Source organism: Oreochromis niloticus, linkage group LG20 (assembly GCF_001858045.2).
Source record: "Oreochromis niloticus isolate F11D_XX linkage group LG20, O_niloticus_UMD_NMBU, whole genome shotgun sequence".
NCBI lineage: Eukaryota > Metazoa > Chordata > Actinopteri > Cichliformes > Cichlidae > Oreochromis > Oreochromis niloticus.
The window spans coordinates 32,637,101-32,649,078 of NC_031984.2; the positions used below are offsets into that span (position 1 = coordinate 32,637,101).

The 11,978-nt window shown below is 43.3% G+C and overlaps 2 protein-coding genes across 2 annotated transcripts; one reads left to right on the forward strand and one right to left on the reverse strand.

Moving 5' to 3' along the window:
• The first annotated feature begins 416 nt into the window (after window positions 1-416).
• LOC112843268 (uncharacterized protein K02A2.6-like) lies at window positions 417-6,848 on the forward strand. Its single transcript, XM_025901558.1, has 3 exons — window positions 417-983; window positions 4,303-6,261; window positions 6,595-6,848. Exons 1-3 carry the CDS (start codon window positions 417-419, stop codon window positions 6,721-6,723), a joined length of 2,655 nt encoding a protein of 884 aa, XP_025757343.1. The 3' UTR covers window positions 6,724-6,848.
• A 2,944-nt stretch (window positions 6,849-9,792) lies between these two features.
• On the reverse strand, window positions 9,793-11,577 carry LOC109196063 (uncharacterized). Its single transcript, XM_019349255.2, has 3 exons — window positions 11,416-11,577; window positions 10,989-11,271; window positions 9,793-10,861 (listed from the first exon to the last, which is right to left on the reverse strand). The coding sequence occupies exons 2-3, from the start codon at window positions 11,061-11,063 to the stop codon at window positions 10,190-10,192; spliced, it is 747 nt and encodes a 248-aa protein (XP_019204800.1). The 5' UTR covers window positions 11,064-11,271; window positions 11,416-11,577; the 3' UTR covers window positions 9,793-10,189.
• Window positions 11,578-11,978: the final 401 nt, after the last annotated feature.

The window sequence follows — 11,978 nt, forward strand, 5'->3', positions numbered from 1 at the left end:
CCCCACCCTCCGCCTCATAATGCTTAATCGACGTAATCGACTTAAATTTATTGCCAGGGTAAAACAAATGCACAGAAACCAATTATTTTTCTAAAGTAATTAAATAGATTCAACATCTTTCTGCAACAGAATTGCAGACTGCACACATGGTACCTTCCCATAGGAAAAAAGTACTATAGCTTATTAGGGCATTGTTGTGTCCACATACTATTGGATTTGTTCTGTAGATGCATTTACCAGAAGCGCTAGAGGGCGCTAGTGAGTACGTTGTTGTTGTGGCATTTGAGAAGAAGAAAAAAGAAAATAAAGAAAGGAGTTATCTCCGGTGATCCTCTGTTCCTACCTGCGTGTGTGTGTAATGCCTGCTGAACTAACACCACACAACAAGTGGCGACGAGAGTAGTGGTGATTCAGTTATGGCTCTGCTCTCTTTGCAACCCCCGGCTGTGTTCCTGGATTGTCCAGGCGAACCGAAAATTCCATTTGCTGCGTGGAAAAAGTTGTTCGATAACTACTTGCTTGCGATCAGGGGTAATGATTTCACTACGGAGAGGAAGAGGGCCCTGCTCATTCACTGCTTGGGAACGGAGGGACAACGAATCTACAGCGCCTTGCCACTCGCTACGGATGATTACGAGGGATCCGTAAAGGCTTTGGAAACGTACTTTCATCCTAAAGTCAATGTTGTCGCCGAGAGATACCGCTTCAGGCAACGAGCCCAAGCTGTCAGTGAGTCTACAGATCACTACGTTGCAGCACTGCGTGAGCTCGTGAAACAATGCAAGTTCGGGGCTATGGAAAATGAAATGTTGCGGGATCAACTTGTAGAGAAGACAAATAATGCTCGTATATGTGAAAGACTGCTAATGGAGGAGGATTTGACGCTTGATAGAGCTTTGGAAATTGCTAGGCGTACAGAGGCTGCAATAGCTGATGCAAAGGCCATTGCTGTTGGTGAAACAAAGCCTGTTGCCGCTGTTCAAGTACAAAAGAAGCTGCGCAAGCCAAAATACAAAGCAGCTAAAAAAACGGATACAGTTCCGACGTGCTACCGTTGTGGTTCAGCTAATCACAAAGCCAATGATAAATCCTGTCCCGCAAAAGACTGCAAATGTAATACGTGTGGGAAAATCGGACATTTTTCGAGAGTGTGTAAATCTTCCCATAAGCCTGTTAATGAAGTGACTGTGCCTGAAATGTGTGTTTTAGCTGTTGACAGTTGTGTCAGTAGTGATCCAGCTAAACTGATGTGCACTGTTACTGTCACTGTACCAAATACTGCACAGGCATGTACTGTTAAGCTACTAGTAGACACAGGGTCTGGTGTTTCCATACTGCCTGAACATGTTTACAGCACAAACTTTGGCTCAGTTAAGTTAAGTAATCCAGCTGTTCAGCTTATTACATATTCAAAAGAGAAACTGGATGTATTAGGATGTCTTAGAGCTGACATTACTTACGATGGCAAGAGTGCCTCCCATTGACTGTAGAAAACATGGACGACGCCACAGCTCCCCAAAAATGAAGCCAAAACGTCTCTATCGCCCCCTGGTGTCTGGCTGCAGTATAGGTCATAAACCCCGCCTCCTCCATGTTAGCGGATGGGACTGGGGTCAGACTAAAATAAATTTATTCTCCTTAGATAATTTTTTTCCAAAGATTCTTTCTTTTGTTATCAATAGTTCTCATCATGCTCATTGATGTCCAAGGGGTCTCCTTTCCCATAAGTTTGATTCTAATTCCTACCGCGGTGATGTTAAATTGGGGTGAAACATCATCATAGCAGCTTTGACTGGCAGCTGCAGTCACGGAGAAACTTGTATATCTCTGTTCAGGAATAGCAGATAGAGCGTAGGCTCTGAGAGGAGGGCCAGCGTTTACGCTACGAAAACACGACCGAGTGTTTTAACCTGACAGCCTGAGGTGTTCTTCAGTAAACTGGACTACCCGACAGAAGGACCCGAGGCCCGGCTGCACTTTTTCGGTAAGTTAATCGTGTTTGTAAGCTAATCCGTAACTACCGTCCTTAGCTATGTCCTGAGACCTAGCTAGCTAAAATGAGCACTCGGCTGTCAGGGTTCGTTTAGCTAATCTGTGCAGGTGAATGAATTTACTAAAGAAATCAAGAGAAACGTTCCGGGCTAATCAGTCACTAATTACTGTTACTGTACTTTTATTACAAGTATTATACTGTAAAAGCATCAGGCTGCACCCTGCTGCAGCTCCTGTGCAGAACTGAATATTAAATATGTGCAAACAACAGCATGTTTTCAGTCTCTTGCCACATCTGTAAAGATAGTAACATCTTTTTTAAAAGCTTGTACTTCAGTAACTCCTCATTAATCAGGAACTATGGATTAAAGTACTGTAGTGTACTGTAATACTGAAAAAAATGTAAGAGAAGAACTTCAGATCCTGAGTGTGTGAGGACAGAAGAATCAGCTTTATTTCAATTTTGAGGGATAAAATTTATATTTGAGTTTGATGGTTCTGTTCTCTTTGTGATTACAGGAGCTGCCCTCAGATTCAGACCTCAGCACCACCCAGTGACAGCAGACAGATCATCCAACATGTTCACATGTTAACTGCAAAATGAACTGATGAAAACAGTACAAAGGTTAAAGTACCACACGTGCTGTAGTGAAAGCTGCAGCTTTATTGATAAAGTTAAAGACAAAAAAACAAAAGGATTAATCACTCATGTAACTGTGTCACTATATATCAGCATTAACAGGACCTCAGTTTGTATCTCAGACCTGCACAGCTTCCGTTTTAAACACTTGATGTACTCAGCTGCATGAAGAGCATATGAGATTTTCTCTGGCACAATTAAATAAAACCTGATGAAGGTCAAACGTCATCACTTGTATGTTGAACTACAAACTTGTCATCTGGAATTCTTTCACAGTTTTTTGCAGATAATGTGTTATTTACCATAAAGTGATTCAGAGTTATTCATACCAGAGTAACCAGAGAGGATCATATATTTTTAAATATATAACTTTCTACAGGACTGAATATAATATCTTTATGTAAAAGTCTGGAGCCTCTGGGAAGTATCCGAGTATTTATAACATTACACAAACCAAAGGTCTCCATCACAGTGTTCATGAAATGCTGGGTTTATCCATCTCCTGGATCGGGCCTACGGAGGAGTGCTGAAGATTTCCCTGTGAGGGAGCTGCTGGTGAAGATCATGAGTCCTGCTTGATCAATGCGATGAGCTTCAGTCTTCCTGGTGTTTCTTAAATGAAGCCTCTTTCAGTAGGTCAACAGCACCTCTGGCACAGGACAGCTGTGATGAAAGAAAAGGAAGAAGTTTCTCCAAACCTCTGGACCCAGGAAACCCAGCTTGGTCCTGATGGTCTCCCTCACTAGTTTCTCTCCAGGGTGAATGTAGCTGTTGATATAATATGGACTCTATTATTAAATGAAAAGAACAAATTAGACTACACTACTGAAACGTTCTGCTGATGTTTTTAAAGTCTCCATGTTACCAGGCTGTAGAGGGCTCTGAAGATTTAAACAGTTTTAGATCCATTACACTCACAGTCTTATGTTAAAATCTCAAAGGACAGCATTATATTTTTGATATTAACAGTAACTCTGGGCTTCTGTAGAGTGTGCAGATGATCTCATCGCTGTCTAAAAATGGATAACAAACATAAGAAGTGCTGAATCCTTCAATAACACAGACTATTAGAGTATTAGGTGTGTAGCATCGCTAACTAGCTAACAACAAGCCTCCAACACAGTGCGTATGCGAGCGGCTAATCTAGCAAACGAATTAACAACAAAGTGATTTTAGAACTATAAGATGATAAGCTGTGCGTCTTTTTTTATAACAGTGACATGGTTGTATTTACCTTAATTAAAGAGTCGTCAGTCGCGGTAAACCAGCAAAAAAACTCGAGCAGCCGGGCTACGTAAAAAGTGTAGGGGGGCGTGTTTGCGGTCATGTCCAGCGGGTGTGTGGGCGGGAGCGTTACACAGTCGCTCCACCTCAAGTCACTACTGCGCAGACTCTGGCTCCAAATTTGCAAGATGGCAGCCTCCACAAGCGGGATATTTTGGCTTCATGTTTGCACAATGGTAGGAGGCGGAGTCGCGTCGTCCATGTTTTCTACAGTCAATGGCGCCTCCACAGATCTCTACATTGTGAGAACAGGAACACCCATATTGGGCATGGACTTGGTCACTGCCCTCCAGCTACACATAAAAGGGGGACAATTAGTCCTTGGGAGTCCCAAGGTCTGTGCTACACTTCAGCAAACCTCTGCTCTGCCCTCTCACTGCAAACAGGAATGTGAGTCTCCATCTGCATTCGGATGTGCAAAGGACTTTGTACATAAAGTGAAGGTGCGACCTGAAGTGAAGCCAATACAACAGAAACTTCGACGCTTACCCCTGTCAGTCCGCGAGGCTGTTTCCGCAGAACTCAAGAACCTTGAGGAACATGGCATCATAGAGAAAATTGATGCATCTGAATGGGTCTCCCCGATTGTAGTCACTAGAAGGAAAACTGGTGACATACGCATGTGCGTTGATTTGAGAGAACCTAACAAAGCGGTGGTCGTTGACAGTCATCCCTTGCCACTGATAGAGGACATACTGTCTGAGCTGCGTGGGGCTGTCATGTTCTCCACCCTGGATCTTAAATCCGCCTACCATCAGCTGAAACTACATGAAGAGAGTAGAGGGCTCACTGCTTTCATTACACATGAAGGACTGTACCAGTACTGCAGAGTCCCCTACGGGTTGAGTTCAGCGCCTGCAGTGTTCCAAAAGATGATGACACAAATCCTACATGGCCAGAAAGGGGTGCAATGCTATCTTGATGATGTCATCATATACGGAACTTCAGAAGCCGAACATGAGGCCAACCTGCGTGCTGTGTTACACAGAATCAGCAATGCAGGACTGAAACTCAATGTTGACAAATGTCAACTCCGTCAAACTACTCTGAGCTTTCTGGGTCAAAAGATCGGTCCAGAAGGTCTGCTGCCAGATGACTCTCATGTCACTGCTATCCTGCATGCTCCGCCCCCTACTGATCCTGCAACCCTGCGCTCATTTCTTGGCTTGAGTGCATGGTACAGCAAGTTTGTGCCAAATTACGCGACTGTTGTTGAACCTATGAGAGCTCTTCTGCGTAAGGACTGTTCATTCCACTGGAACAAAGCAGCTCAAGTAGCATTTGATCAAGTCAAGCGGTTAATCGTGCAAAGCCCTGCTCTGGTGATGTTCGACCCCAGTAAGCCAACCATAGTCTCGACAGATGCCTCAGACTACGGCATAGGTGCTGTTTTGACTCAACTTGACTGTAATGATGCGGAACAGACTGTTGCATTTGCCTCTCGCAGCCTGTCTGATGCAGAGAGGAAATACTCAATCGTCGAGAAGGAAGCCCTAGCTTGCGTCTGGGCTGCTGAAAAATGGCGCACATGGCTCTGGGGCAGAAAATTCCTCCTACGAACAGATCACCAAGCACTCACAACACTGCTGACTACTAAGGGCAATAACAGAGCTGGTCTACGCATAGCCAGATGGTCAGCTCGCCTGTTGGAATTTGACTATGAAGTGGAATATAGAACTGGGTCATTGAACCATGTTGCTGACTGTCTTTCTAGGCTCCCACTTCCCGAGACAGACATGGCATGTGCAGGGGATGTGGAGTCAGTTGCAGCCATCCTCACTGATCTGAGTGCTGTGTCTGAGGATGACTTCCAGTCAGCGTGCAAAGCCTGTCCAGTGTTCACAAAGCTCCGTGTGCAGATACAGAAAGGCTGGCCTGCAAGGAAGACGTCACTGGAACTTGACTTACAGCCGCACTTCCCAATCCGCCATGAACTTGCGGTCATGAACGAGTGCATTGTCAGAGGTACACATCGGTTGCTAGTGCCTGAGTCGTTGCAGAAAAAACTCACTGATATAGCTCATGAAACTCACCAAGGCATTGTACGTACCAAACAACGCCTGAGGGAATTGTACTGGTGGCCCAAAATGGATTGTCACATAGAGACAATGATAAAGAACTGTGCAACATGCAGACAGAATGACAAGTCCACTGTCACCCATGATGCTCCACTTCAACCCATTCCTTTCCCAGCTGCCGCTTGGGAAAAGGTGTCTGTGGACATCATAGGCCCTTTTGAAATAGCCCCTTCTGACTGTAGATTTGCCATCACATTGGTAGACTACTTTAGTAAGTGGCCTGAAGTAGCTTTTGCTCCCCGAGCTGATGCAGCTACTATCATTCAGTTCGTCTTGATGCATTCTCAATCATCCAGGAAAGTAAATCTCCAAAAGTTGAATCTGTTCATCTGGACGTAGCGTTTTGTGGGAGAAACGTTTCGTCACTCATCCAAGTGACTTCTTCAGTCTCAGCTGATTTTGATTAAGGAACTGACCTCACAGCCCATTGTTCCTTCAGTGGGCTGGTTTCAGTCATTATGCAAATGTACTGTTTATAAGGTTTGGGGAAACCTGCAGTCAGCTGAGACTGAAGAAGTCACTTGGATGAGTGACGAAACGTTTCTCCCACAAAACGCTACGTCCAGATGAACAGATTCAACTTTTGGAGATATCATTCAGTTCCTTTCTGTAGTTTTCTCTCGTGAAGGGAATCCAAAGACATTGATAAGTGACAATGGCTCCCAATTTCTCTCTGCTGAGTTCGCTGACTTCCTCAAAAGCAGGGGAATCCAACACCTAAGATCCTGAGTGTATTACCCAAGAGCTAATGGGGAAGTTGAGAGATTCAATAGATGCGTTAAAGACTGCCTACAGACTGCCTCGATTCAAGGACAACCCTGGAAATCGTTCCTGAGAACTTACCTGATGGACTACAGAGCAACCCCCAGAACAACTGGAGTTTCCCCTTCAGAACTGCTCCATGGACGACGAATAAGAACAAAGTTACAGGTAGTGGATATGCCTGTTCCTCAGACAGAGAGGCATACCATGTGCGAAAGAGTTAAGAATAAGCAAATGAAAATGAAAGAATACACCGATGCTCGCAGACACGTCAAACCGTCCAACTTTCAGCCTGGTGACAAGGTACGGGTTAGGAAGCCATGGAAGGTAAAGAAAGGCGAGTTAAAGTTTTCTAAACCAAGGACTGTCATGACAAGGAAAGGACCAAATACTTATTTGCTGGATGATGGACGGACCTGGAATGCCTCACACTTATCGGCTCTGTCAGAGCTGAACACAGGTGCTGATTCTGACACAACAATGGACTGTCATAAACCAGGAACTGATCTAGCATCTAACTCTGAGGCTTAGGCCCACCAGGATGAGGAATCCACCTTGCTGGACCCAAGACTTTGTCATGGGGAAGTGAATGTTACTGAGTAATGTGAAATATGTTAAACGTATATTAGGTGACATACATCAGAATGATGAAGTCAGGTTCATGTAAGAAATCCTTGTTCAAAGGGGGAAGATGTTGTGTCCACATACTATTGGATTTGTTCTGTAGATGCATTTACCAGAAGCGCTAGAGGGCGCTAGTGAGTATGTTGTTGTTGTGGCATTTGAGAAGAAGAAAAAAGAAAATAAAGAAAGGAGATATCTCCGGTGATCCTCTGTTCCTACCTGCGTGTGTGTGTAATGCCTGCTGAACTAACACCACACAACAGGCATATACTAGACTTAATATTTACTATATACAATATAGTAAATATTGTTAATGCCCTACCTGGTCCCCTGGCAAAACTTTGCTAGACCCGCCCCTGCACAGTTACCAGCTGTCAGCTACGTAGAAAAGGATCCTGGTGTTATTTGTCTCTCAGAAACAGTTAATAACTTCCCTTCCACTCATTCATGTCAACTAAAAGGTAAACCTGTTTCTCCATCACCTGTTCAACTCTGATGATTCAGTAAGGACATCTCCTGGTTTCCCTCTCACCAGATATCGGTTTGGATATCTGGTGAGAGGGAAACTATGTGTTGACTGTGTGTTGACCAGCACCTTTACGGGTGTGTATCCAGCAAACGTCAGCTGATACTCAAAAGTAATATTAAATAAATTATAACAACAGCTTATCAAGCTTGAACGTGCGCGACATCCGCTGGTTTCGTCTTTCTGGCGCAAAGTGGGGGATAAACAAACGAGACGGGACTTAGGACAGCAAAGCCGATCAGCTGATCATTGATCAATTTCATGATTGAAGTAGCAACAGGAGATGGAGGGGGAGAGAATGAGAGAAGAAGAGGCAGCTATGCAGCGTAAAGACACAGAATAACTCCAGCTTTGTGCCTTTTTTTTAAAATTTTTGCTGAAGTTTGGGACAAATCGCGTTCCTTTACACCTAAATACAGAACTCTGAAGTTCGACCCCATTGGCTGTAATTGGTCCAGCCCAGAGTCGATCATGACCAATTGGCCAATCCACCACCTTTCATTGTTTATACCGTTACAAAAAAACAAACAAACAAAAAAATGTCGTCCCATAAAAACGAAAAATCACCATCGGCCCACTGGGCAAATGCCCGGTATGCCCGATGGCCAGTCCAGCTATGAGTGTCGGGAGTTACGACTGTTATGTTTTTAAGATGAAGACATGGTTTTTTTTGTTTGCCCTGGTGTGTGCTCAATTTTTGTTTTTTTAAAAACAAACATTTTTTTTTTAAATTTTTTTAAAAACTTTTTATGAAATCAGTTTCTATCAAATATCAGCTATTACTGGAAACCCAATGTGACAAGCACCACCACAGGTGAGAAAAAAATCTTTTTTTACTTGACCCTATGTAGTGTGTTCTCAGTTGCTCAACCACAAATAAAAAAAACTACCATAAAATACCCTACTGATAAAAATGCCGTTTTTAATAGAACTAGAGAGAGAATTTCTCAAAACATGATCTTGTAGCCCTCATTATAGTAATCCACAACAGTAATCAAGCCATTGGGGTCTCCCAAGAATTCCCGATGAACTTCCTGATAATGTTTAATAATCTATGTACTACACTTGATTTATCCCAAGAGATTGGTCAACAATGTATTGATTCAGGTGATAGTAAAAACTGTTGCCCAGTTTACAAGGGTTTGTATCACCATATAAGAGGACAATATCTTCTTTTTTACAGTGTCATTTAATCAACGTTATTCAGATATTCCCAAGTAGATATTGTCCTTGTACATGATTTGTCTTACTTATTTATAATTTAAAAGATTTATAAATGAAGTGCTAATGCGAACAATAGATACTAAGTTTTGCTAACCTAAAAGAAGTGGCTGTCTTGTACTTATTCCTTTGAAATGATATCAATGTAAACTGATTTTTTTTTATTTAATTATTACAATTTTAGTTTACATGTAAACTAAAATTAAATTAGTGACATTCTAAGCTTTCACTTTTAAGTTCATGAACTTTAAAAAGTTAAGTTGCCCTAATTTTTTTTAAATTCTGCCAACTTTTTGGGGGTTTAGTGTGGAAGAATCCATAAAAAAATATACAACTGCAAAAAGTGGAGTTTGCAATTGCTGGTTTGGTTTCAGGTCTGTAAAGGTCTTGTTGTTGATGATGTGCTGACCTTAGTGCTGTCCAAGAATAGCTACCTGGTCAGGACCCCTAGAGCCACATTCTAATAAACAGCATGGGGATCTCTAGGACAGTATGTATGCAAACCTCCCGTCTGTCTGCTCTATCTCTCTCTCTTTCTCTCTCTCTTTATAACAAGCTCAAATTTCCCTCATGCAGAAATTCCCTGTAGTCAAAAACAGCTTTGGACAGCAAACCTGCAAGGCCCAGGGCTGCAAGGACATGCTGCTCAAAACTCGATGAAGGATTTATTACAGTTTTTCTCGATTGCTAAAACACATTTCTTGAAACTACGCCTCATATCCGCACAACAGTAAACACAAATCCATAACATCTCACTCAATTCCCCAAACATCCTATTTCCAGGTCAAAATGAAGCTCTACACCCAAAACTATTCACTCCTGCTGAAAAACCGAACTTTGCCCTCAGACATCAAACACAAGCCCTCAAAAACACACACACTACAACAGAGTTTTGCACACTGGTACAATTAATTCAAAACAATAGTTCCAAAACAATTAGGTTGCTTATGGTTCTCCCCTTCAAAACCCTTGTCACATGATAAACACAAAAGACGCAACCAATGTATGTACAGTGGCACATTGTCATTCATGTACTATACAGTACAACACACACCAGAAACATTATCCCACCACAGCATCTTGTCTTTGGTCTGGGTCAGGCCAGAGAATCTCATCCACATCACAGGCTATATTGGCCCCAGCCAGGCAGCGGGGGTAAAATCCTCTTGCATGCCTGATCCACCCCTGGCATGCATCTACTGATATGTCTAGGCAGGCCTCTTCCATGGCCTGAAGGAGGTGAACACGGACATAAGGTTCTCGGTCATACACTTTCCACCGCCATGCCGAAAATAACTCCTCTATCGGGTTTAGAAAGGGGGAGTATGCAGGCAGAAAGATATTAGAAAACCTTGGGTTATTGGTAAACCAGTCACGAACCAGAGCAGCGCGATGGAAGCTGACGTTATCCCACACAACAACGTAGTGAGGCTGCTCTGGCTGTGCTGGTTCCCTGTAGTCCAGCTGGAACATATGTTGTCTTAAACCATCAAGAAAAGCAAGGAGAAGCATAGTGTTATAGGGTCCTAGTACGGCATGGCGGTGGAGTACCCCTCGTTGGCTGATGGCTGCGCACATAGTGACATTCCCCCCACGCTGACCAGGGACATTTACAATAGCCCGATGGCCAATTATGTTCCTCCCCCTTTTCCTTCTTTTGGTCAGGTTAAAACCTGCCTCATCCACAAAGATCATTTCATGGGGAACAGGCCGTCCTTCAATCTCAAAGATTCTCTGCAAAACACATAACACAGTAGAGTCAATCGGTACCCTGAACCAAAGTTCAAGAGTGCTGAAATGGCAGCATAAACTGCCATGCTGTGATGGTACACAATACCTTATACAGTATCAAAACTCATACCTGAACATATTCCACACGTTGGTTTTTCACTCTGTCAGAGTTTCGTTCGAAAGGGACTCGGTATGCCTGTTTCATCCGGAATTGATTCTTTCAGAGGATGCGGTCAATTGTGGAGAGGCTGATGGCATTTATGCCTCGAAAAAGATGATCATCCTCAATCACTCTCCTTTGAATCTCTTGCAGGCGGATTACATTATTTGCAATTACCATGTTTACAAGTTCCCTCTCTTGCTCCTCCGACAAAAGCCTTAACCTGCCTCCACCAGGTGGTCGTCTCTGTGTCCTACAAAAATAGAAGCACTCATTACTGTAACTGTCACACATTCATTTTACAGGAAAATAATGGAAACATATTGAAACTCAAGACACATAAATTCAGTAACTTAAACGTTACTGTACAAAGCAGTCTTACTGCAAGTACACCTACCTGTTTTCCTCCCTGAAGGTTCTGATGATGGAGGCAACAGTGAAGCGACTCAAATTTGGTTGTACTCGTTGCCCAGCCTCCCTCATAGTCATCCCATGGACAAGGACATGGTCAACTAAAGTGGCTCGAATTTCATCCGAGACTGACTGTCTTCGTGCCCTTGCTCTTCCCCTTCCTTGTCGTCGTCGTTCTCCACCTCCACCTCCTTCACCACCTCCTCCTCCTCTTTCACCACGTCCTCTTTCTCCACCACGTCCTCCTCTTTCACCACGTCCTCTTTCTCCACCACGTCCTCTTCCTTTGCATCTCTTTGGATCCATTGTTTCAAACCTGAATGAGCTGACTTTGGCCCTTTTATCTATCCATCGCAGGTTCTGATTGGTGTGTGCTAAATTTTGACTCCTAGTGTTTCCACCTGGTTAATTGTGTGCTAATTGGGCTCAAGCTATGCTGACTTAAGTTAACATTATTGCATGCTAGTGCTTTCTACATGATTACATGGTGTAAGCACTGTAAAATGTAGGGATTTGTGTGTAGAGTTTTGCAGTACCAGTTCACCAAAT